Source organism: Xyrauchen texanus, chromosome 47, assembly GCF_025860055.1.
Source record: "Xyrauchen texanus isolate HMW12.3.18 chromosome 47, RBS_HiC_50CHRs, whole genome shotgun sequence".
NCBI lineage: Eukaryota > Metazoa > Chordata > Actinopteri > Cypriniformes > Catostomidae > Xyrauchen > Xyrauchen texanus.
The window spans coordinates 4143320-4170953 of NC_068322.1; the positions used below are offsets into that span (position 1 = coordinate 4143320).

The following is a 27634-nucleotide window of genomic DNA, read 5'->3' on the forward strand; positions in this document are numbered from 1 at the left end:
GTATTTCTAATCTATAACTCATTTTAGCTTGTGATTTTATCCAGGACACCACCTCTCCCAATTGTGCACAATGGTCTTAATTCACAGGTCACCCTTTCTTTCAGTTACCAGTTCAGTTGCTGACATTCACCACCCTAATTTCAGCATCACACTTGACTGCAATCGATTTAACTGAAGCCAGAACTTGCTCAAGAAAGCCACACATGCGCATCCTGTGCCCTCTGAATGAACCCGTCTTAAATGTCCTCATCGATGAGCTCATCGCTTAATCACCGCAACACTCTTCGCGGAGTCCAGCGCGTCTTCTTTCATGGCGTCCGTGAACACACGCTGAACTTTTACAACGATCAAAAAACACTTCAGGACACAAATATGTAAGTTTGCACATTTATTAACGAGCGAATCTAATCTTGTAATACTTGGTGTAGGGCCAGTACATTCACGAGGCAGAAATAAACATGGTCTTTTGTGGTGTTGTTCACTTTAAGACGCTGTACAGAATTATATAAAGTATTACAATGTCAAATACTGTATATGACGACATTGTAGACTGTTTAATTTTCAAAACAGGTGTTTCCGGTTGAGTAAAGCGGCCTGTTTGCTTTATTAACAGTTTATAAACGACCAATATAATTTGCGCGCTTTCCAAAATCTTTCGTACTAATACTGCAGCATTTATCTGAGAAATATTGACGAAATTATGAAAAGTTTCCTTTAGGCTATATGAGAGAAAATGATGGAGAAATGTGTGCTAAATCAAGCGTGCGCTGACTTAAAGAATGACTTGAATGATTTTTATTTATTTATTTATTTTTGGCATATTTTATTTTGGGGGTGCATTTAGTTTGACATAAAAAAAAAAAAACAATAGAATATCTTGATCTTGATAGCGTTATGTTTTATAATATTTTTAATAAAAATTGTATTTTAATTGCTGCAAACAAACATTGAAAATCTGCTACGCTGCGTTTCTCAGAGTTGAGCAAAAATTGCATTAACATTTTTGAAATTTTTATTAGGCTATACATAATTATGTTTGCAATGTATGATTTGTGCATTCAAAAATATAATTATTAATATCGTTAGAACCTATTTATAGCATTTCATACCATAATAATAATAATAATAATAATAATAATAATATATTATTTTATTATATTATTATAAAATGTATTTAATATATTTTATTATCATCATCATTATTATTGCATTATTATTGCATTATTACATCATAATTCATATTATCATAGTGGCCACAACTCCAAATATGCAATATGACAGAAAAGACAACAGTTTTGCCTAAAAAAGATTCTGTGATATTTCATCAAACTACTTTTAAATATTGCAGAATTTGTGTCATTTTGCCAGTGCATGTAAGATGGCTAAATAATTGTAACTTTTCTTAATTTATTTAATTGTGTCTTCAAGTAATACTGTATTTCTTCAGGATGGAGTTCAGTTCAATAAAGGTTGTAATGCTGGCAGTTGCAGTTGGTGTGTATCTCATTCCCTCACCCATTGACCCTGAGCCGTACATGTAAGTTGCATTCGTTTTGTTTTTGCAAATGAATTTACTCTAAAGTGAATGCAACATAAATTGATCTCCATTTGCTCTTGCTTGTTTTATATTGATGAACGTTATCCAGATTTGAGGAACCCCCGCCAGCTCTGGAGGGCCCTCTGGCAGTAAACACACGGCTACAGAGAGGTCGACAGCTGTTCTCTGGTCAGCTCAAAGGCCCGGAGTCCTTCACTGCAGACCAGAATGGTGAGCCCAGCCTGTGTGCTTTTATATGGGAATGTTTGAGAAATACAGTCAGGTTTTATTTCTTGACTGTGTCTCTCAAGGAAACATCTACACAGGCACGGTCGATGGGAAACTCTGGAGAATCAACAAGGAATCTCTCACTTTCATCACTCAAATGGGGAGGAACATTCCTGAATGTGGTAATGGTGCAAAATATAACACGTTATGGCACAAGTCTTAACAGTAGCTATAATAGACCGCTCAGCTTGTGTATTGTGTAATACACTTCTTTTGCCCTCTGTGGCTGGATGAATATCTGCTGTCTTGGAGGCTTTCATTGGCTCGGAAAAACCCCAAACAGCCCCTGTGTGCTGCTGCCATCACGCATTAGACATGCTTAGGTGATTCTCAAAGACTCAAGTGTTGATGATTCAAAGGCTACGCTCTTCAAAAGAGTCTTGAATGCAGATGTCTTCATCAGGGAATAACCTGCGTTTCAAATGAAGCCCTTGTTCCTTATGTTGTGGTTTGTAAACATTTGATAGCTCCATTTTATTTTAACTTCCCTAACAATCATCATAGGTAAAAGCGTTATGAACACAGGTTCAAAGTAGACGACTTCAATAGATTTTTGCCTGTCAATAAGAACACTTGCCTGTCAGTTTGTCGATATCATTGTTTTTGGGTACAGACTTTAAGATATCTTATGTACATTTGCATGTTGACATTCTGTTGTTCATATAGGCACAAGCATGGACTATGAGCCGGTGTGCGGTCGTCCACACGGCCTGCGATTGGACCGTGACGGGCAGCTTATCGTGGCTGACTCTTACCTGGGTCTGTTTAAGGTTGACCCTTGGACTGGAGAAAAGATATTGCTTCATTCCAGCAAAGAGGGTCTGTAATCGTTTGAGTGCAAAAGTGCACTGTCTTAAAGATGTTTTTCACAACATTTGTTTGTCATGTGTCTGCCATGCTTTGGCATGTATGCCTAGGCTGATGTCACTGTACATTTTACTTCAAGCAAACTTTAATTTTAAAGCATACTTGTGTTTATTTTTATCTCCTTATAGTTTGATTTAGCAGTTTGAATTTTGTTAAAAATATATAATAAATAAGGGGCTTAGGAATCATTTGAAAAGTCCGGGAGGCATTTTCATATATTCATACATGAATATTAATTAGTCAATATTAATTATTATTAATATTATGTAATGAATTAATTGTGATTAAATAATGTTGATTAATAATAATTAATATAAATTATATAATGAATTTGTTAAAATTAAGTAATGACATTAATAATATTATACAAATATATAAAATATAGATTAATATATATAAATAATAAAAATACATTAATATATTTGTTATTTGTCATGGAAATTATAAATAATATTAATAAATATTGTGTATAATTTTCATCAATGAATAAATGTAGATTATTAATATTAATTGTATTAATAAATATTATTTAACTAATTAATATTTTCTCCCTATTGTTTGATTTAGCTGTTCAAAACCCATTTGGCATATGAATATTAATTTTTAAATATTAATTATTATTAATTTTATGTAATTAATTGTATGTAATTAATTGTGATTAATAAAATAACACTGATTAATGATAATGAATATAAATGATATAATAAGTTAATTAAATTAAGTATTTATATGAATTAAATTATAAGAATAGTCTGTGTTTAATAATGATTAATATTATAATTAATAAAATTGAATTACTTATGTATTCATGTTTTTAAATTATTTATCATGAAAATATGAATTACAATGTTCATAAATGAATAAACTAATATTATTAAAATTTTTATTATTTAACTATTTAATATTTATCAGTTGAAATCATTTATTTGTGTGTTTTTTACTTGAATTAATATTAATGTAAATTATAATATTTGCCATGCCCTAATAATAAATAATTTCACATGTTTATGCACAATATTTTCAAAGGAGCTAACAGGATTCCCTTTGAATTTCTGAATGGTCTGGAGATTTCAAAAAATGGGACCGTGTTTTTCACAGACTCCAGTAGTAAATGGGGGAGACGTCATGTCCGATATGAGGTACTGTATATGAGCAATGGATGACTTTGTTTTATTGGGTGTTTATTTAATCAAACAACTTCCTCCAAACCTGCACTGATGCTCAGTTGTCTCTGCAGGTGTTGGAGACAAACCACCTCGGTCGCCTTCTATCATATAACCCTGAGACCGGTCACGTTCAGACGTTGCTGGACTCTCTCTACATGCCTAATGGGTTTGCCTTCTCTCCTGATGAGGACTTCCTGCTTCTAGCCGAGACCAGTATCGGACGGATTATCAGGTGAGAGTTCAGACACTTTACAATATTTCAAATGATTACAGTATACAGTAGATGTGGTGTTTAGATACTTATTCAAAAATTTTTATTTTCCTCCCCGTTTTTCAGGTTCTGGTTGAAAGGACCTAAAGCGGGTTCAAAGGAGATCGTCCTGAACAACATGATTGGTTACCCTGATAATATTCGTGTCAGTGACCATGGCACATTTTTGGTGGGTATAACCACCGTTAGATTCAGTGGCAAACTTTTCCCACCATTCCTGGATCTGATTGGTCCATACCCCGCTCTCAAACGCTTCATAGTGAAGGTTGGTGTGTGGAAAGCAAATCTTATATTTGTGCTCTAAAGGAATAGTTCACCCAAAAATTACAATTATTTCATTATTTACTCGCATTATTATTTGGACTGTCAATCGATTATAATAATAGTAATTAATAATGTATATAATTAATAAATAAATAATAAATACAATATAATAATTCAGATAATTTAAATACTTTACATTGTGGCAGACAAGTAAATCAGGTCAATATATTGTTTGAATTATTTCATAACACTAAGCGTAGGTCTATCATTGGCGTAGAGTCCACAGAAATTAGAGAATGCAATTGGAACGTCTCACTGTTTTTTCAGGGTCATTATGCTGTGCTCTGTCAAATTCCTTTTCAAGGCAAGTCAGTCCAATCGGCCACCATCTCCCGGGGCGGCTGTGGCTCAGGTGGTAGAGCGGGTTGGCCACTAATCGCAGGGTTGGCGGTTTGATTCCTGGCCCACACGACTCCACATGCCGTAGTGTCCTTGGGCAAGACACTGAATCCCAAGTTGCTCCAAATGGCAGGCTAGCACCTTACATGGCAGCTCTGCCATCATTGGTGTGTGAATGTGTTAAAAAAGCGCTATATAAGTGCAGACCATTTACCATTTTCTATGGAGACAAACAGCATAAAAGTGCAGCGCCTATCTACTTAAATGGGGAAAGACCAAAAACTAAAAAATGGTTGGCCAAGATTACGATCAAAAACATATTTCAGGGAATTGGGCATTCCAAATTGGGGAGAAAAGGGGAGAAAAAAAACAACAACCATATTTCAAACTAGCAGTAAAATCTGGCAACAATTCTATCATAAATTGTGCTTCTTAAGTTCAGATCGTGCTAAAATAACGGCAATGTTTTTTTGGCTGGTTCAGCTAATATGTAAGCATGTTCTTGAGTTCCAATTTCTCCTTTTCATTTTAAAGCAAGTGGTCAATCTCAGGCTAAATAGTCTCTGGCTCCATTCTGCTGTCCTTCTGTATTTCATCAGCTATCAGTTTGTTGCCTATAAAGTTGGAGCTGCGCTTACTGCCCCCTGCTGATGGTCAGTGGTAAAAAACTGGTAAAATTTGATGGTATTATTCACAGAATTTATTTTTTAGCTGAACTATTCCTTTAAGAGTGTTATTCCATCTGTTATTTGTACCCAAATGCTGACATGAATTGAGATATTGACTGTTTATACACCTTTTACCCTTTTCACCATTTACACAAACCTTTGACCAAAATACTCTGCTGATATAGTGCTCATAAGCGACACATTTCACTTGTGAACTCTGTATTTCAGCTCATTCCTCTCAGCTGGTACAATATTCTGTTACCCAAGTATGGGCTTATCCTGGAGCTGGGGCCTGATGGAGAGGTGATTGACAGCCTACACGACCCAACAGGCAGCCTGACCTGGGCCATCAGTGATGTCTTCCAGCAGGGGGAGCACTTTTATCTGGGCAGCACTGATCTGCCATTCCTTCCTGTGTTAGAGTGGAGTTGAAGAGCCTGGGGCTCCTACAGGTGAACCCAGAGAAGTGTAATGCACAGTAACCTTTCCTAGAATAAGTGAAATAATTTGCATTTTAAAAATGCACTGCGGTCTACTGAGGAGAGTACGTGAAGGTGCTCTGTACACTACCGGTCAAAAGTTTTGAAACACTAGACTGAAATATTTCTCATGATCTTAAAAAGCTTTTGATCTGAAGGCGTATGATTAAATGTTTGAAATTAGTTTTGTAGACTATAATATAATTGTGCCAAAACATTAATTTATTTCTTTATAAAACTAAAATGTATTAATAATAAAAAAAAAAGGTTTTGAATTTGATGACTTGGACAAAATAATAAAGTAAAGCAGCCAATAAGTGCCCAACATAGATGGGAACTCCTTCAATACGGTTTAAAAAGCATCCCAGGGTGAGACCTCAAGAAGTTGGTTGAGAAAATCTCAAGAGTACATTTCTGCCAAATCTAGGCAAAGGGGGACTACTTTGAATATGCTCAAATATAACACAGTTTTGATTTGGTTTAGTCACAACATAATTCCCATAGTTCCGTTTATGTTTTTTCCATTGTTTTGATGACTTTACTATTATTCTAAAATGTGAAGATTTTTTATATATATATATATATATATAATATAGAATAAGTGTTGCAAAACATTTGACCGGTAGTGTGTGTAATGGCGAAATATTTGATTCAGGTTTAGTAAAGCCATTTTAACACAATGTTGTGTCTGAACTAGTAGTTAGTTTGATTTTTGGTTTTCAATTTTGTTTTAGAAAGTTTTTCTTTTTTTTGTAAGATCATCCATACACTGGCCTTCAAATTGTATTGTTGACAGAAACGATTTCAGAATGCTTTTATCAAACAACCAAAAATGACAGAAAAATCAACACTTATCATAAAGATACCATCACATTTAATGAAAGATTGATGTGCAAAACATAATAAAACAAGTTAGACATGTGCATCACAGACTGGATAGTGCTTCACTGAATAGACATCTTGAAATATTGTAATAAAGCAGTCATCTTTTCATGTTTTGAACAATAAGTCTGTGCCTGAGAAGACACCAAACGCAGTGCTTATGCCTGTCAAAAGTCTTTCAAGTCTAGTTTGGGTGATTTACGGTATTGCCAATTCCAGCATCAGATAATTGTTGAAGGTCCAAATATAAAATTTCCTCATCGCATGATATAAATGACTAAAGTGGCAAGAACTGAAAAGATGAACAAACTTCCTCTTAGAGAACATTAACTTAAGCATAATTTCTGCAGTTGTTAATATTCGTTTTGAGAGAACATTTGCCACCATTAACAGAAAGCATATTAGAAAATCAACTTTCCATCTTTGCCATTGACCAAACTCAAAAAAGCACAGTAGGTAAAGTAATCAGAACAATTTAAGGCCTACAAACATTTGAAATGTTATATACTGTATTAGTGTTTTTGTAACAATATGTAGAGTGAAGTGTTGTCAACCCTTAATATATAGATTTATCAAACAAACATTCTATTAAGTGCATTACAAATGTTCAAAACTGTACCCTTTTCATAACGGAAGTGAAACAAAACATTCTAAACATAAATAAATACAAAAAGAAACAATACACATTCTCAAACTGTGTCATTAAATTCAAATCAGCAAAAAATGAACAGCAACTGAAAAGAAGCAGGAATATGTTGTTAATACTCTCACAGATATGTGTAAGCTTGCAGTTTGTCTGGATCACATGTGAATGAGCAGGGCTGTAGTGGAGAGAGGCCATCATGACAGAAAGTGTCTGTAGTGTGTGCAGTACCCTGGGCGCACTCTGATGACCTCATCAGAACAGTGACAGAGGGTCTTTGGGGGAACATCAGAATATCAAGGCAACAACAGGGCTTGTTTCTTTTTCAGTCTTTCATTCTCATCCTCCCTTTTATATTCTTCCATTGAACCAGCACATTCTACTTCAGCGTCTGTCGTAGTTTGTTTCTGTGTGGGTTTAGACTACTGAACATTAACCGAGGATCAAACTTAAACCTGTTGGAACAGAAACAGACCAAACCTCGGTTAACCTCGATTTCCTGCCTAAACTGAAAATATATTGTATATATTTTAAATACAAATTAATTTTATATTACAGTGATATAAAAGTATGAACTATTTATACATTTAAAAAATAATATATAAAATAATACATAATTTATATATATATGAAATACTAATTATTACATATTTTATATCTACTACATAATTATGTTATATATATATATATATATATATATATATATATATATTAGACATACTTGGTATATACAATAACCATATTTTATATCCAAGTAAATATTTTATAATAATATAATAGATTATATAATTACAATTATATAAAATATATTAATTATAATATATATCATATATGATTTATTTATAATTATAGGCAATTATTAAAAAATAATGTTATATATACTATTATATATGTAATTCTAAATAAAATGTAATAATTATAAAATATTTACTTTTACTTGTATATAACATGATAAAATTGTATATTCAATATATAATATTCAAGTAAATATTTTATGATTATTTAATTAGTTTAATGATTATAACGATATAAAATATATTAATTATAATATAAATATTATATAAATTATTTAGAAGTTCAATTAAAATAACAATACATAATTCTACTATATATTACACACACGGCCAAAAGTTTGGAATAATGTACAGATTTTGCTGTTTTGGAAAGAAATTGGTACATTATTCCAAAACTTTGGCAGCTAGTGCACACACACACACACACACACACACTTGATATATATAAAATGATTTAAACAGATAGGAGAATGGTGCTTTGAGGAAGTACTGACTGGGAGTCGTAGACACCTGGCGTTCTGCAGGACGGCCCTGAGCAGGACTGTAACATCATTAGACGATGGTTCATCTTCTCCAGGACTTCCTGATCTATGCTCTTGGCGATATTGCTCAGTTGAAAGGGGTCAGCTGTCAGGTTATAGACCTCCACAAACACCTGCAAGACACAGAAACAGCGAGTTAGTCCTGACACTAACTAGCTTTGGAAAATTATTTCTTATATATTCTATTTTTATGTTACATATTATAATATACATTAGAATTCAACTTGTCAAAACACCAAAAGTTTATTTACCTCATTATCATCAAATTCACAATACTGTAGGTTGGCAGCCTGTGATACGGTGCGTACACAGGCATATGTGTTGTTGTACGAGTCCTCACACACACAGTCAGGAAAACACTCCTGCATAGAAAACAGCCATGTTGTTATGATCACTTTCTTACCATTCATGCAATGATTATTTATATTTAGCATGCACGCAGACCCTCACCGAGACCCCTGGACCCAGAAGAGGGCAGGCTGGGTCTGAGATGTTGCTTCCTTCTCCTTCATATTCCACAAGAACATCAGATCTCCATGTGCTGCTGTTTGCTTGACCGATCTGAAAAAGAGACATGTGAGATTCATGTATAATTAATTTTATTCATAATATTGGACATTTAGCAACTCACAACCAGTTGCCTTGCAAAAACAACCCAAAATTCACTGATGCTTGTGGTGGACCACCCTAACGGTCCACCCTATATATATATATATACCATGATAGGAAGAAATGACATCCCGTCCATCTGAGTTTCATTGATGCTATATCCTGCAATGTCCAGTATCGTTGGACCCAAATCCACATTTGCTATGAGTAACTGTTAAAACAGATCAATTGAACTATTATGACATACAAAAGGATGGTATTTAAAAATTGTTATGTAAAGAAGTTTGTATTGTTTGTATTACCGAGCTTGTCTGGTTCGGGTTGATTTTAGGCCCTCGTACCAGCAGAGGAATTTTGATATCGAATTCGTAGAGTTGCCTCTTATCCATGGGGAGAGAAAACTGACCTGAGCATGATAAGTTAACTCCATTAATAAGACAACTTTAAAAGTAGAAAGTAATTTTCTTTTATAAATTCTTCACATTTAACTCAATATTTACCTGTGTGGTAACCGTTGTCAGAGGTAAAAATGATGTAGGTGTTGCTAAGCTCTCCTCTGACCTCCAACTTCTTCACCACCTTCTCCACCAGGTCATCTACTGACAGCAAAGTGCGCCACCTAGTGGAACAACGTTTATTCTAAACTCAGGCTGTTTTCCCAACTTTGATTTTTAAGGAATTTCCGGGTTCAAAACAATTTGAGCTCAATCGACAGGATTTGTGGTATAATACTGATAAGCAAAAAAATACAAAATTATTTAGATGCATCCCTCCTCTTTAAAAAAAAAAAAAGCAAACATTTTGATTACAGTAAGTCACTTACAATGGAAGTGAATTGGGCCAATTTTTGGAAGATTAAAAAGGCAGAAATGTGAATTCCAATTTTATAAAAGCACTTACATTAATTCTTCTGTTATAAATTGTGTACTATGAGCTGTAAAGTTGTTTATATGGTCATTTTTATGGTCATTTTAGGCTTCCCTGGCACTGCGTTAAGTCATCATGGACACAAAGTCCTAAAATTGAACATAACTTTACACAGAAAAGGTTAGCAAGTGATTTTATCACTCTAAAAACAAGCCAACAAATATATTGTTTAAGTATTGTAGCTATAAATTTCAAACAGTGAGTATTTTAAAGTTTACGGTTTGACCTCATTTGCTTCCTTACTATAACCATAATATTTGCTTTTTTAAATATTCTTTAAATATATCTTTTGAAAATATATATTCTAGTCCAGATACCTTTTCCTGTAGGCATTATCCAAGAACTCCACTGAAGAGTTTGTCATGGGGGTCTTAGCTTGCCGGATGAGCCAGTGTTTGTCCTGAAATGGAGGTTCAACTGAGTGAGATGAGCCGAAATATCGGTTTTACTGATTCATCTGTGCCGATAGTTGCTTTTGGGAACAGCAATGCCAAAAGTTGCCAAAGGTTTTCTGTGTGGCCGGTGCTGGAGGATTCTACAGTAAAGGCACAGTTATACTTAATAATATAATTATACATAATTGTTTTGCATTCCCGAAGCATGGACTGTGTTGATGACAAAATTTGCGTCATGCACTCTGTTCACGGAGCGATCAGCAATGCGGACAACCAAAGTATACTCAGGCCTTAAGAACGGCTTGATTTTACAGTATAACAGTGACCTCTATAGAATACTCAAACCAGCCCGTCTGGTACTAACAATCATCAATGCGATTATCTAATCAGCCAATCACGTGGCAGCAGAGCATAAAATCATGCAGATACGGTCAGGAGCTTCAGTTAATGTTCACATCAACTATCAGAATGGGGAAAAATATGATTAAGTGATTTTGACCAAGACATGATTGTTGGTGCCAGATGGGCTGGTTTGAGTATTTCTGTAACTGCTGATCTCCTGGGATTTTCACACACAACAATCTCTAGAATTTACTCAGAATGGTGCCAAAAACAAAAAACATCCAGTGAGCGGCAGTTCTGTTGACAGAAATGCCTTGTTGATGAGAGAGGTCAACAGAGAATGGTCAGACTGGTTTGAACTGACAAAGTCTACAGTAACTCAGATAACCGCTCTGTACAATTGTGGTGTGAAGAATATCATCTCTCAATGCTATTGGGTTGGCGCTGTATTGGCGGCACGAGGGGGACCTACACAATATTAGGGAGGTGGAAAACAAATAGTGGAAACAATATTCCACATCTAGGCACTCTTGTGGGGTTTCAAATTAGGCAGGTGGTTTTAATGTTGTTGCTGATCAGTGTATATATATATATATAAACACTCTTCTTCTAATGAATAGGCTATAAAAACCTTGATTTAGTAAACAGCCTCTTTAACTAAAGAGCATTGTAACAGAGCCAAGTCTGAACTCTCATTTCAAAATAAGAGTCCTCAGTGTTTTTCAAGCTTTTATGTGGTTGAAAGCCTGAAATGCACCATATGCAGCAATTATTTTAGGTTGTTATTATTGGAATTTTGGTTGAACAATAAACTGTATCTGGGATTTTTTTTTTTCATTTGGGAATCGTTTAGCCTCTATCATCACTTTATAGTATGAAAAGACTATGAATATAGTTTTTTCGATTATAATTTTAAAAACTAGCTGCCTTTTCTATCACCTTAGTTATTGGCAAAATCCTCCCTATATACTGTACATGCAAAAAAACAATCAGAACATGTGTGACAAAAAGGCAAGCTTCTACCTTGCCATGTATGTTAAAGTTGGGGTCTCTTGGAGCTTTGACACTGGGGAAACTGCTCTCGTACTGAGGAGCGGCCGTCCAGGGTGAGTGTGGAGCCGGGGTGGACACCATCATGAAAAACGGCCTGCGGTTAGACTTGTTTTCTAGGAAGTCTATGGAAATATTGGCCTAGGACAGAGTGGAATAAGACAAGTAAAAGCCACTTAACTTTAGTTGCATAAGGTATCATGTAATCTTCTGAACAGTTGAGATCAAGTCTTACCAGAACGTCCGTAAGGTAATCCTCACTGTAGTTCTGTCCATGTTGCTGTGCCCTGCCATTCACAGACAGTGTGTAGTTGTAGTATTTTGAGTTTCTTTCCTGTGGGACACATTAATCTTACTACAAGCATGATGTTCAATTCCAGTTCCTGGGAGGAATCTGCTTTCCAAACCGTCCAGCTAAAAATGTATTTTAGCTATGTGGATGGGAAAGGTTAAGGGGCTTGACACTGTGTTCCAGCTAGCCAAGTCCTCACTAAATCATGAAGGTCTCATTCTTGTGACTCCCAACGCAGAGACCCCAGGCCTGACAGGTTCACAATTGATTTACAAACAGCAAACGCTTTACAGAGAAAGTACTGTAACGTATGTTACTGCTACTACTATAGAAGTATATATGATTGCACTAAAGCTAGGAAAACCATTAGTAAAAGCATGATCTGATTCAGTGTTTTTCTTACCAAGGCAAACCAGTGATCCCAGCCTGGGGGAACATGCTCCACTCCTCCAGCCTTTGTGCTGCCATACTGAACAGAGACACAGATAGGGATGATTTACACTTACAGTAATGTACTGTAACATTGCAAACATACAATCAGTGATATGCAAACAAAGAAAGGGTGTCATGAACAGCAAAATGGATTGACTGCGTAGAAACAGTCTGTATGTGTAAAATAAACTACAACAAATGAGTAAATGACTTGCATTTGTAGCAGAAATATTTTCCAGAAATAATCCAATATACACTGTTCCGTCTTCCCTTTGTTGCGTTGACATTTTTGGCACGAATTTCTTAGTAAAAAAGGTTTTGCAAGTGTGAGGGGGAAGGTGTATCTACCTGCTTCTGGTAACCAATCAAATTAGGTTTTTGTTGACCAGTTTACTCTGACCTGATTGGTTTAATAACGTGACATTCCCAGAGAAACGATGCTGAGGCTTTATGAAGTAGCGGTCTGTCACATGCATGCAAATCATTTAGGCACTATTTTACCTTCATACATAATCAAGGCATAGAAATGTGTAAAACAGTCATTTTCTTTACCTCGTTGAGATATTTCCCAGCAAAAAAGGTCTGATAGGTGCCGTGTTTCTGCAGAAATGCAGGGAAGGTGTTGGGCTCTTGGGTCTTCTGCCACCCCACACTGCTGCAGTTGCCCTCCAGTGTGTTGTTGACAACATGGTGATTATGGGGATACTTGCCCGTCAGGATACTCGCCCTGCTGGGGCAGCAAAGAGGACTGGCAACAAACTGGGAAAGAGAAAGAATGACTGAAGTTAATGCCAAAATTAGATGCCATTTGCAAGAATGCAATGGCTCAAATGCACACCAGATGATGCATCGTCAAGTTCATATATAAACATGTTAAAATGATTAGTGAATGCACATTGTTCTTGATATCCATATATCCATAATCCATCATTATATTTGTATATAGAAAATATTAGGGAACATTAGAAGACATTAAGCTGAAACTACTGTGTCAAAAACACATTTGTTATTTATTATAATAAATACCCACTTGTTTTGAATAGATCGAGCACAAATTCTACTCACTGTGTTTGTAAATGTTATTCCAGCATCACCTATAAGCTTCTTCGTCTTAGTCAAAGGGATCTGTAAAATTAAATGAAAGATGGCAAGATTTTAACTCTTTTAACCCCATGATACAGCAGCTACTAGCAACAAATAAACTAAATAAAAAACATGGAGGAAATCATGATTCCAAATAGTGCAAAGGCAGCAAAACTCCCACAAAAGTTATTTACCATTCCGCCGATCGATACATCCAGATCATCTGTTAGAATTAAAACAATGTTCGGTCTTGGATACATTGTAGCCGCGGCCAGATTGTTACAATGCAAAGTGACGCAGATAAGAATAAAATGTAAGATTATTAACGGAAATGAGTCCATCTTTGATTGCAAATTAAAAACAAATAAAACCATGGCCTAGACGGGGACCTTTCCTTGCGATAAAAGCATGAAATGTTTTTAGGAGAAGAGCTCTTTCAGAGGACCAACTAGCTTTCCCAGTAGCCCAAATTCTACTACGGCGAAGGATTAGCGGATGATTATTCATTAGTTCATGCTGACGTTCCTCGGCTGGCTGGAGCGTCAACTGACACCGCCTACTTTATATTTTATTTTCCCTCGACGTACGTCATTGCCCGCCAGAAGTCGTTTCAAAGTTAATAACTTCTACTTTTAAAAACGCGTTTCGTGACATCTGCATTCTGTTCAATTCGTTCCTGCGTCTGGCTTTCTTTCTTTTTCTCTTAACACAAGAATGTGAACGCCCACCTAGAAAAGTCTGCGTGTCCTGCTGTGCGAACGTCACAATGCGTCATTAATATTCATAAGCAAAACCCGTGCCATAGTAGGATTCATTTAACATTCCTGCTTTCCAGTCATGTGCTTTGTAGCAACGGAAGCCCCTGTCAGCTGAAGTGTGCGTTCTTAGGGATGATGTCATTCATAAACTTATTGTATTTTATTTTAGAGTATACATATGCCCTCTTTTTATTTCATCTTTCCCAATCAAACCGTCACAACTTCACAAAAGTGCAATTTAAAAATTAAAATGTATTTAATATTTAAGTATATAAAAAATAATGCCACACGCTTCTTTTTTTAATCCATCCATGCACACAAATATAACATTGTAAAAACAAATCCGATGTTTTACTATTTAACATTTTTTGACACATTTTTCTAAATAATATTTTAAAATTATTATTACAAATAAATCGCCACGCAAATATCCACCATTTCACAAAAGTTGCATGTTTAAATATATTGACTTGCATATAAGAATATTTCCATTTCTTCACTTAAACCATCCATGCATTCAAGTATAACACTATAAACGTTAAATAACTGTTTTATACAATATTTGTTTTAAAACACATTTGGACTTTTTTAAATAATAATAAAAACAACTGGAAAAAAGAATAATAATAATAAAAACAAATTTACAAATATTTGAGTGTCTCATTCACATGTAAACTTTGCACCTGTCTCTGCAAAAAAAAAAAAAAAAAAAAAAAGCAAAAGTTTTGGAGGTGGGCTGAACTATTTCCACTGTAGAGGCGTGCGATCAGAATTTTTATTTTTATTTTAAGTCATTTTTATTGCCAAAAAAGGATACAAATCACAAGTGACTTATCAAAATATACATAGGCTAACAATTTTCAAACATAATACGTAAACGAAATACAAGAATTTTGCCAGGGGAAGCTTATAGGTAATTAAAACGAAAAAGAGGACAATATGTTGACAGTTTTAACCATTCAGTCACAGATGGAAGTTGTGAGTGCGTGGAAACATCGTCATCATCAACCTCACTATCGGAGCGCACAAAGGTGGGTGGTTTCTCGGGTGAAGATATCGTGAGAGCGTCCAGGGCATCTTCTTTAGTGGACTGTCTGTTAGTGGAGCTCTATGACACATACAGTAGTTATAGTATCAGAGAGGTGCAACCAAGTAAAAGCAAGCAGCTAAGTAAAAGTAAATGGAGAAAAAAATGCATATATTTTAACTGCATTCATTTTCTGCTCAGATCCAGAGGAACTCAAGTGGATCATTCAGGAGGTGAAATATCGTATTGGTGTCCAGTCAGCCAAACTTTTGCGTCTGTTAAAGAGGAAGGACAGACTGTGACAGAAGTTTCAGAAGAACTGTGATATAGTAACTGCCTGTCTGCATGCCATCTCCCAGAAAATATGTAATTATACATCATTCTCTTATTTCTGCTTTAGGAAGTGTTACATTACATAAGGTCCTCTAAATTGTTTGATCACTTATGTATTCTAGATCGAAAGTACATCTCAGCTTTCATGAGTGCTTGGCCCGCTCTGATGATGTCTGTTATATTTCAGCTATTTTTAAAGGCTGTGATGGTTGTCCATACAGTTCTTGTCATACAGATTTTGGAATACAGTCTGCCTTAGACAAATGACATTGTTCTTAAATCTCATAATGTCTAAGGTTTGTTTAGAGGTGACATGAGTGTTTTTAGGTCCTCACCTTAAAAAAAATACTAATTAACAGTCTTTGTTGTATTCAAAAAGCAGACTGCTTGCTGTTCTTTTGGTAAAAATAGAGGCTATATTTCAGTGTATTTATCATCGACATGTATGAGACACTTTGGCTTGTTAGTGGAGATCCATTCTGCCTGTTTCAGAGGGAATTCACTCATGATGATGATTACTTTTTGACTCTGACATGTACTGTTAATTGGCACTGTAACATTGTAGCGATTTGAATTGTGACTGCCACAAATTAGTGCATGCCAAACAGTTATTTGCTTATGATTGTGGTTGCAATGTGATTTCATGTTTCCTGATTCCTTGTATTCAGTGTGGACAGGTGCAGGTCTGTTTCAGACTAACAGATATTGTAACCTTGCATCTCTTAATGTCTTTTCCCCTCCATTTTATCTACATGCAGCATGACAACCACTGCCAAACAGGTACAGTAGAAGAAATGTCCTGCATTGTGTTCATTACTCAGTAAATTTTTATTCTATGCGTATGCTGTGTTGCATTACATATATGAACAGTTATGGTTTAGTTTCATGTCATTCTGTTTGTTGGCATTTTTATTTTTGTTTATTCATGTTTATTTAAACACTTGTGTCTGATACCATTTACATTTACATTTATGCATTTGGCAGACGCTTTTCTCCAAAGCGACTTACAGTGCAATTATTACAGGGACAATCCCCCCGGAGCAACCTGGAGTTAAGTGCCTTGCTCAAGGACACAATGGTGGTGGCCATGGGGTTAGAACCTGTGACCTTCTGATTAACATGATTTTAGCCACTACACCACCACCACTGATACCACTGCTGTTTTCTCAATAGATGCCAATACAAAAATAATTTGGACACTAAAGTCACATTTAAAAATGTATGATTGTCATTGTATTAGCATGCTAACATATTGATATTAACATATCAAACCAAGTGGCATCTGCAATTTATATTTGCAGTTATTTTTAGAGTTCCTAATGCATTTGTTTAATGTTGGTAATACATTAAACATATTACACTAACATTTGACAACCAGAAAGTGTCTGAATACTTTGTCTTCATTTTGATACAGCTATTTGTATATTTTTATAATTTAAAGCCTAACAAACTTATTTTTGCTAATGTTTTGCAAGTATTGTGCTTAATCATTCTTTAGAATAATTGTCACATGGTTTAATATTGTTATGTAATGCCATTTTTATTTTGGCATTTTAAGTGTGACTTACATATTGTGCCTATAATATTTTAATTCAATCTTAATCGTATGGAATATCAACACAATAGTGCACTCTTTGGTCGATCATTTACTGGCCATAGTTCCCCAGCTGTTCACCTCTTGGTCTCCTCATCATATCTCCGGCCATCCTCCAGAGCTCCAGCGGTCCCTCCTCTCTTTCACCCCTCAGTGTGACGCTCATATGTGGGTGTCGACATCCGCGCATCATCGCTATTCAGCCTCTCGTTTAATATCCTTCAGGGGTTTTCTTTTATCACCTTTGGTTCTTATACTTCTTTAAATTCTTGTGCTTTGTTCATGGACGGTATCTTCGTGTCTGAGAATAAAGGATGCTTCAATGTGACCGGGATGAATGTTATCTACAGATGTATTGATCAGTTCGCCAGTCTCCTCGGTGCTGTAGATTTTAGATTGACAGTCACGAGGATATATTAAATTCTGAGGTGGGAATTTTAATGCGCAAAGGAGATTTTAAGCTAACTCGGTGAGGTGGTATACGGTTTATGGTTCCAAGAGGCGACCAAAAAGGCCCCATCCTCTCAGGTTTGTCTCCAGATGAAGCAGGAAAGGTCTGTTTCGTCGAAGAGGTCGAGGGTTTGTGCGAAGCGGCAGAATGCAGGTGGAGGAGTCGGTAATATTATCAGTAATGTGCTGAAGAAACGCAACGGCATCTCCAGGAGAGCGCCACGCCTGCTATGCACCCTAGAGCCAGGTGAATCCATTATATTATAATTTTTTATTTTTCCCCATATAGCCTAAACTGAAAAGTCGTTTTCTATTTTGCGGGGTGCAGAAAAGTTTTATGACATTCTCTAGGCCTATCAACCCACTGCATTTTATCCAGACACATGTTCTCTGCTGTGTATTGTAACATGGGTGCAGTTACAGTAAGAGGACTGGAGAGATGATGGTAATTATGTAGGTTAATCCTGAACAGTCTGACAGAGTGAAATAGATGCAGAAATGGTTCTCCTCCTATCTGTCATTTACAACGTGAAACTACGACAGAAATGGACTCAGGTCGGTCTTTATTCATTCATGTGCACCAAAGGTCAGTAGGAAAAGATAAATAGCAGCTTAGCTTTTCCATTGCATCGTGTTGGTTCGGTAGATTTGGCCACAAACGCGTTTGGTAGGACTTAGCAATTTGCTAACTGCTAAACTGGCTTTTATTGTAAAAGATACACCAGCTATTATAACGTAAACTGTTCTTCCAGCTATAGGTTCTTGCAGTATGTCGTTATAACAAGCTATAAACTGAAAAACAAGAATTATCGACACATGATGGTGTCGTATGCGACACTGTAACAGGAAGTAGAAATTCAGCACCACGGCGTACTGGACAGCGACATTATCAACTGTTCGATACTTGCATACGCGTTTGGTTTCCTGTTTGTTTCGCGTAATTTCTGTTATATTTTTTGTTTATAGTAATGCTGTTAGTAGTGTGTTTGTGTGTGTGCCATTGCCATACCTAGTGCAATTCACACAAACAAATAGGAAAACCAAAACATATGTTGTAGGACAAGGCAAAAAAACAAAACAAAAAAAAAAAAAGAGAGAGAGAGAGAGAGAGAGAAGACAAATTCCATTTAGACAAACATTTCGTGAAAATGTTGAATGTAGAACATATTTCAGATGTTGAGGTTGCTTTTTGCTTGCATATTTTGATATTCTATTTATAAAAACAATTGAACAGAGGCTTAGTTGGTATATTTGCATTTGTGGATGTAAAACTTACAGACATGTAATGTGATTCATAATAAAACATGCATCGTTGACATGATCATTAATATAGTAGCAAAATATAATATGTCTGTGCTGTTAGACATAGACTGTAACATCTTGAAATAGTTAGGTAACTCTGACTCATCATAAGCGAAGAGCCATCAAATGAAAGCAAACCTTCATTCATTATTTATAAACGTATTTTCAATACTTGCCTGTGCATTTTAGATCACGACCAGTTTCAGTCTTTTTATGGGAATACTGAATGCTGATTACAAAACATCAACCCTTCAATCAGTTCATTTGTTAATGCGACACCTGCGGCTCAGGACATCATATTTCTGCAGCATTGTCTCACTGAATGCCCTCTGTTTTGTCTCTTTGTAGGAGTGGACACCAAATTGAAGTTTACTATCGAACCATCCCTTGGCAAAAATGGCTTTCAACAAGTATGAATGATATATTTGTACCGCTGTATGCCTAACTCCCCCAAATAGCACTAATTGTGCTAATTGTTTATGTTGTTTGTGATCATTTGTTTTTTCTCTGCAGTGGTACGATGCCCTGAAAGCAGTGGCCAGGCTGCCCACTGGCATTCCCAAAGAGTGGAGGAAGAGGGTACGAGTTGAGGAAATGTTGTTGCTATTTATGTGTCATTTGTCCTTGTTTTGGTAAACGTGCACATCTAATTTGAGATTAATGTTTGGTTTGCTTAATGTAGGTATGGTTGACCCTAGCTGACCAGTACCTCCACAGCATTTCCATAGACTGGGAGAAAACGATGAGATTTGCCTTCAATGATCGCAGCAATCCAGATGACGACACTTTAGGAATTCAAATAGTCAAGGTACACACATATAGTTCTATGCTATGTTCTCTGCAAGACCCATTGCTCTTTAGAAATATTATTTGACACAGCTGCAACCTTTTCTATAAGATTGTTCTGGTCCATTTGAGTTTACTTCATAGATTTTTGTAAAGTCATAACCACTAAATAAACTATAGGGTTTGTAGTATAAAAACAAATACACAGAAACTTTTGGATACAGTGCTGTGTATTCTCACATCAACATGAATCACAAGGCTTACATCTCTTGTGTTTCAATTTTGTGTGTCATTTTATTATTAGCAAACAAATAAATTGTGCTTTTAGAGTAGAATTTCAGTGTCAGAGATATTTAATGGAATAAAATTGAGTCGGTCAGTTGAAATGTTAACTGGAGTAGCAGGATGATTGCTCTTTGTTGTGCGTCATTGGTAAGTGGATAATGAAACAGTGAATATGTGTATGTGTGCACATGTGTCTGTGTAGCGCTACAGGAGAACAGTTATTCTTCAAAGGCAGGGGTGCGAAATGGGCATGGTTCAATTACCTCTCTTGGAAAGTTGGCTCTTTTTCTTGCTTGTGCTCTCTTTTTCTGTCTCACGACCTTCCCTATTGTCCTCATTTGAGAAAAGGATGCATCTTGTTTATTTATATAAATCTGTAGCACTTTGTATTTCCTTCTCATTTTACCTAGGACTTGCACCGGACAGGCTGCAGTTCTTATTGTGGCCAGGAGGCGGAGCAGGACCGTGTGGTCTTAAAGCGGGTACTGCTGGCATACGCCCGCTGGAACAAGACTGTCGGATACTGCCAGGGATTTAATGTTCTAGCCGCTCTCATCCTGGAAGTAATGGAGGGGAATGAAGGAGATGCATTAAAGGTTTGTTGGTAGCACTCAATAAGGTTGTGTTTGTTTACATTAGTGAATGCATTTGGTATGCACAATGATAACCATGATTGATAAATGCTATAAAGCATTGTTCATTGTTATTTCATGTTCACTTTTGTGTTAATAGATGTAAACGAATACAACCTTATTGTAAAGTGTTACCAGTTTGCTTACATGTCTGTCTCTGTAGATTTGCTCTAAAATGTGAATTCTTATTTTGGATAGAAATGCAAAAAATATGTTAAAACTATATTGTCTTCATTCCTGTGTAGGTGATGATATATTTGATCGATGAGGTGCTTCCAGACTGCTACTTCGCCAACAATCTGCGTGCGCTCTCAGTGGACATGGCAGTGTTCAGGGATCTGTTGCGACTGAAGCTTCCAGAGCTTTCTCAGCATCTCCATCACTTACAGAAAATAGCCAATCGGGAAGCAGGAGGTGTGTAACAATCCTATGTATTGGTAGATGACTGTGACAAGGAGGAGGGGGTTGCCGGGCTGTGAGGGTGCACGGCCGGCGCTGAATCAGATGATCAGCGGGACAGCAAGATAAAGGGGGGCCAGAGTAGGCATTTTGAGGGAAAGAAAGACGCTCATGGCCGCACTGCATATGTGTCTGTGTTCATTTATGTTTTAACATTCTCATCATTTTTTTCATTAAACCTTTATGTTGAATGTTCAGCCGGTTCCCACCTCCTCTTTGCCAATCCTTTAACTGTTACACTGGTGGTGAAACCCGTGAGGGGGGAGGGATGCGCTATCGTGGAGTCCTAGCTGCAGCCATCTGCCAGGGGAGCAGCCGTGGCCGTCTGCCTGGGAACGAAGGGGTGGCTGCCAGCCACCAATAGCTGGCACTGAATCAGATGATCAGTGGGAGAGTGAGATAAAGGAGGGCCGGAGACGCCAGTTCAAGAGAGAGAGAGACGCACGCGACTATGCTGCATGTGTGTCTGTGTTCGTTTATGTTTTATGTTGTTTTAAGTTCATTTTTATCATTAAAACGATATGTTGGGGGTCTGGGTAGCTTGGCGAGTAAAAACTCTGACTACCACCCCTGGAGTCGCGAGTTTGAATCCAGGGCGTGCTGAATGACTCCAGCCAGGTCTCCTAAGTAACCGCGTGAATCCTCCACACGCACTATGTCTCCGCGGTAATGCGCTTAACAAACCATGTGATAATATGCGTGGGTTGACTGTCTCAGACGCTGAGGCAACTGAGATTTGTCCTCCACCACCCGGATTGAGGCAAGTCACTACGCCACCATGAGAACTTAGAGCACATTGGGAATTGCGCATTCCAAATTGGGGAGAAAAAGGGGAGGAATAAAACAAACAAACAAACAAAAAAAAACTTTATGTTGACTGTTAAGCCAGTTCCTGCCTCCTCCTTGCCCATCCTTTAACTGTTACAATGACATGAAAAATGTTTGGGAAACTGACATTTTCCTGCGGTGTGACATGCTACATTATACTCCATCTTATCAATTTTAAATGGCACTTTGCTAAATATTTTATAATTGTTTTGCATGCATCGTTAACACTTTTACAATAAGGTTCCATTCGTTAACATTAGTTGATGCAACTAATCTTAACATATACAACTTTTAATTTTATTATTTAAGTTAGTATATGATGAAATTAACAAATGTATCATTAATTTATTAATTTAATCAAAATGTATAAATGCTGTAAAAGTATTGTTCATTATTTGTTCATATTAAATATGGAGCCTTATTGTAAATTGTAACCCCTTTCCCTTATACATTTATATTAATTCCATTTTAATATTCAATTTATTTCAAACTTTAATTTTGATAAAAATCCATGGACACAATATGTGGACGTCAGCTACCCTAAATGTGTAAAATGCAGTCTGCGTTACAGAGTACATCAGGTCAGCTGATGAGCAAATTTGTTTCAATCACCATTTCTGATTGTTGCTGTTTTTTTACTGTTTTAGGAAGCTATGAACCTCCGCTCACTAATGTCTTCACCATGCAGTGGTTTCTTACCATGTTTGCCACCTGTCTACCCCACCGCACCGTGCTGAAGATCTGGGACTCGGTCTTCTTCGAGGGCTCTGAAATGCTACTACGTGTAGCTCTGGCCATCTGGGCCAAACTCGGAGAGTAAGTTCAACAATAAGATGTACATGCAGAAAAAGAGTTGATATATGAAACACACATTTTAATACAATTGTCAGCTTTTATAAAGCATTCTGATGGTTTCATTTATTGTTTGCCTGTCTATTTCACAGGAGAATTGAGGTGTGCCAGACTGCAGATGAATTCTATAGCACTATGGGTTGCCTGACCCAGGAAATACTGGAGCACAACCGTATCAACTCTAATGAACTCATGCAGGTAAGCCAGGTGAAGTTATTGAGTCTGACCTCAAGAAACTTAAGAGACTGTGACAACAGTATTGCAAAATGTATATTATGTGGCTCTTAAAATGTTTTCCAGGCTCTAAAAGCAAGTAAAATCCAAACAGATGTGGTTTTTAAGGTTGAGGTTCTATTGAGTTTATCAAACTCCCTACCCTAAACCTTACCAATAGTGTCATAAGAAGCGAATGTAAGATTAAAAACATAATGGCTGAATCAACCATGTCATTTTGTGGTGCTTCTATGACACTTCTGGCTAACCATTAGCTGCTAACATGTCAACTTGTGTGTTCTTTAGGATTCGTACCCTGGTCCTTCACATCACAAGTGCAATGCTCTATCAGTTGAGCTACTGCACAATAAAATCACACTCATATGAGCTTGTAAATGTAGTTATTAGCAAATATAAAAAATATATCACCTTACAAGCCATGCACTAGTAAAAGTGTTTAGATGTCATAAGATAGCATTGTATGAGGAACAGAATGAAGAGTAAGTGTTTATGAACTGATAATCTGCCATTTTGCTCTTCATTTGTGTGAAAGTGAATGAAAGTCATTGTTGCTGTAGTGCCTCTAGTGTTCAAAAGTTTAAAATGTTTGCAGTACCTGTCGGGGACATCCTGCAAAATGTGTTTTCATGAGACCAGGTTGTATCAAGATCAGTGGATGTAATGATGCAGAATAGCTTAAAGTTTACTCTTATGGTTTCCATACAGTTATTCCATTGGCTTTGGCACTGAGTATGTACATATGAAATGCACCTGTGTTCCTCTCGACAGATGGTTTACTCCATGGCTCCCTTCCCGTTTCCCCAGTTGGCTGAGCTCAGGGAGAAATACACCTACAACATAACTCCCTTTCCTGCCCCAGTCAGAGCTAACAGCAGGTATGCACGCTGAAAAGATCAATCACCCACAGCACAGATGGCACCTGTTGAGACTAGATTGTATTTTTATATAACCCATGTATTGACATGCAAATGTTCTCCCTTATCTTGACAAGCACTGGATTTAGTGTAAACATAGTTTCCTACATAGTAGTATGCGTATGTTTCTAGTTCAAGCATATAGAGCAGACAATAAAACAGTGACCAGAGCTATACTTCGGCACTAGAATAGAAACTTGGGACCTCTTTTGACTTGGACCAATGTGCAACCACCTAAGAACTGCATAGCAACATCTTGGCATGCACCCAGAACAACGTAGTATTGTGGAGGCAAATTTAGCACCCACCTTCACCACAAAAAATCAACTTATTTTTATTAGAAATAATATTGTATATTATATACTTTTTATAGTCAGGCACTCCATGGATGGGAGAGTGATGATGATGCTGACATAGATGATGAAGACTCTATTGTTACCTCCCTGGGCTGTTTGGGGCCTCTCGGTGGACTTCTGGCTCCTGAGATCCAAAGATACCATAAGCACCTTAAAGGTCAGTTTCTGCTTCCATTTCATCAATTTCACTGCAATGCAAATTATCATATTGCTGCATTGTGATATTATATAAATGTATCAAATTGAAAAGAAGTCTATGATTTCTTCTCAATGGTTAACATTTTATGAGTCACTTAATATATATAACCTAATGCAAACATTACAAGTTCACTGTAGATCACGTTGAAAGCCTTACTTTGGCAAGATCTGCAAATCTTTGAAATCTCAGATGCATTTGCCAGTTCTTGTTGTTGGTTTAAAACATTCCAGCTGTCCTAAATTACAGGGCAAGTAAACAGATGGAAAGTTTGGAAAGGGGCTAATGCAGCAATTATTCAAGTTACACTGTCAAATCTGTCACAACAATTTGGCGCTCACCAGTCAACTTTTCCAATTGGATCATGACTTTTTCTTTCTTTTACAGATCAGAGAGCAGAGCAGGGTTCTCACTGTAGTAACATGGCAGAGCTCAGTCCAGGGGCAGTTGGTGCGGGCCGGGCAGAGCATCAGGCGGCCATCAACAGTATGATGCTGGAGCGCATGAGTACTGACATCAGCGCGCTGAAGAAACAGTACTCTCGCATCAAACAGAAACAACAGCAACAGGCCGGTCTACTTTACATTCATGCAGGTTAGTGATGTCTGATTCTCGAGTGAATTGTTCTTTACAATATGTATTTTAATCAGTCATTTCTTTTAAGGCAACATTGGGATAGGACCACTTAAGGACATTCGTGACTTAGCAGAGTCTGTTTACACATACTAGTGTTTTCTTACTCTTCAATATTGATTCTTTACAGATAAATGTCCGGCCACAAGTATCCTTGCCTCACAGATTGGTCCCTCCCCTGTGGTCAATCATCTTCTTCTTGGTAGGAGGACCAGACCCTGTCAACGATCGTCAAAAAACAGCATCATTAATAATGGAGGAGTTCACCATTTGCCCCAAGCCCATTCCACCCCAAGCCAGGTTCTAGCATCCCGGGCTAGGCTCCATTCCCCCTGGCGCACACATGTGCACATGCACCGGAGGAACATTGCCAGAGCACGGGCCCAGCTCGGCTTTGACGATTCTCTGGAACTAGAGGACGATCAGTCTCCAAAACTCAGTGAGAGCATGGCAGAAGAAGCACCTGAAGAGGAAAATGAGAAAGATAGGGAGGAAGACCAGGAGGAGGACAAAAAGGCTGCACCTGAAGAGCAGGAAAAGATGTGTGAAGTGGTGGCTGAAAGTTCTCTGCAAGACCACAGCTCTGGAGAAGGACAGGATGTCCAACAAATCGAGAACCAGCTATGTTCTCTGGAGCTGGAAACGTTATCAGAATCGGCTTCTCCAACCATAATTGACCCAGAGCCACTTACATCAATTCAACCACCAGAGCCTAAACTCACAGCTCCAGCTCCACTCCCATCCACCTGTCATTCAGGTTCAGACTCTTCAAGCTCTGAAAGTGGAGGTTCTCTCAGAAGAAGCCCCTCGACCTTAGCGGAAGAACCTCCAAAACCACAGCAGATCTTCTCCCCTTTCCCCTGCATCAAAACGCCTCGCAAGTCCATCGCTGCAAGAAACTTGGGCCTCTATGGCCCAACTGCCAGAACTCCAAACGTGCACTTTCCTCAGATGAGTAGAAGTGTGAACCATGTGGGAAGCACCACCAGGCGACGATGAGCATTTGAAGGAGATAGAACTATTTTATTCTTCATATCAGTACTTTGGGTTCAAAACTCTTGACTTAAAAAGCACACACATTCCAAACTAGTATGCTTCCAGATACTGAAAACATGTCATTCATTTATCTACATATCATGCCAATGGGTAACCACTGTCAAAGTCACAGTTGTAGGTGATCACTTTGAATTCATGAAGTTTATTTATTTTTTATGCAACCCTACCACAACAAATGGGAGAAATGCCCTGCAGAACAAGCCACATGATTATGAAAGTATATTTGCTGCATGTTGAAGCCACCAGTATTTGCCACAATGCACTGTGTATGTTTACAGTTCAAGATTTCACAAACCATAAACTTGTTCCACAACAAATTTGAAGCTCTTTTTTCCATGTTTACTTGATTTTATTTCCTGTGTTCATGTATTCCCTTCAATCTGTTATTTTTCTCAAGCCATGCATTTCTGTCTATTTATCTTCAATTAATTGTATTGTTGTTGTTTTTTTCCATCTGAGTAACCAGTTATTTTTTCTCATTTTGAGTTGCAATTGAATGTCTCTTTGAATGTTGATTTCTCTTTGGTGCTTACAAGTGCTGGGAGATCAATAATAAGCACAGTGAATAAAATACTTTTGAGTATGTATTTCAGTTTCTGCGTATTGCTTGTTTTTTGTTTATGTTTTGACAGTAGCAATAGTTACCATCATTTAATATGCAACTTTACCATTGTCCCATGATTAATTTAAACTTTAAAGTGTTATTAATCCCTCACATTATTTCTTACATTCACAAACTAATACCATGTTCCATACTGACCCCAACCTTTAACCTATCTCATTGCTGTAAAAATTTAATCCTAGATGGAAATTGCAACCTCCTAATCACAGTCATGATTGATTTTGTGTGTAACCTCGGGTCAATGCTTGATGTCAACTAAGTACTCCTAAAACTTTGGGGCAGTGTCAAATGTATTATACTATGATTTATTATACTGTATTATTCAATACAGTATATTATACAAACTGAACTGGCTAAACATCACATTATCTGCTTAAAACAAACGTT

General features: G+C 36.9%; 3 protein-coding genes across 4 annotated transcripts; 2 read left to right on the plus strand and 1 right to left on the minus strand.

The window, feature by feature from the left end:
* The first annotated feature begins 203 nt into the window (after positions 1 to 203).
* On the plus strand, positions 204 to 6388 carry LOC127638828 (adipocyte plasma membrane-associated protein-like). The gene is given in 10 exon segments (XM_052120573.1): positions 204 to 254; positions 256 to 374; positions 1448 to 1537; positions 1647 to 1768; positions 1849 to 1947; positions 2492 to 2644; positions 3719 to 3831; positions 3930 to 4090; positions 4196 to 4394; positions 5689 to 6388. Coding segments are annotated over 10 exon segments (1311 nt in total). The 3' UTR covers positions 5893 to 6388.
* A 127-nt stretch (positions 6389 to 6515) lies between these two features.
* LOC127639205 (N-acetylglucosamine-6-sulfatase-like) lies at positions 6516 to 14614 on the minus strand. Its single transcript, XM_052121108.1, has 14 exons — positions 14125 to 14614; positions 13913 to 13972; positions 13400 to 13606; positions 12819 to 12884; positions 12359 to 12457; positions 12097 to 12264; positions 10654 to 10736; positions 9910 to 10028; positions 9712 to 9815; positions 9519 to 9620; positions 9251 to 9361; positions 9052 to 9162; positions 8753 to 8913; positions 6516 to 7919 (listed from the first exon to the last, which is right to left on the minus strand). The coding sequence occupies exons 1-14, from the start codon at positions 14302 to 14304 to the stop codon at positions 7844 to 7846; spliced, it is 1647 nt and encodes a 548-aa protein (XP_051977068.1). The 5' UTR covers positions 14305 to 14614; the 3' UTR covers positions 6516 to 7843.
* Positions 14615 to 17841: 3227 nt separating this feature from the next.
* On the plus strand, positions 17842 to 27264 carry LOC127639173 (TBC1 domain family member 30-like). 2 transcript variants are annotated; one of them, XM_052121054.1, is made up of 12 exons: positions 17842 to 18339; positions 19743 to 19804; positions 19908 to 19973; positions 20077 to 20202; positions 20876 to 21061; positions 21343 to 21511; positions 23032 to 23200; positions 23329 to 23434; positions 24239 to 24345; positions 24758 to 24897; positions 25324 to 25530; positions 25700 to 27264. In XM_052121054.1, the coding sequence occupies exons 1-12, from the start codon at positions 18183 to 18185 to the stop codon at positions 26566 to 26568; spliced, it is 2364 nt and encodes a 787-aa protein (XP_051977014.1). In that variant the 5' UTR covers positions 17842 to 18182; the 3' UTR covers positions 26569 to 27264. The 2 variants fall into 2 exon arrangements, with proteins under 2 accessions (XP_051977014.1, XP_051977015.1); XM_052121055.1 differs by lacking the exon at positions 17842 to 18339 and adding an exon at positions 18420 to 18647.
* The last annotated feature ends 370 nt before the right edge of the window (positions 27265 to 27634 follow it).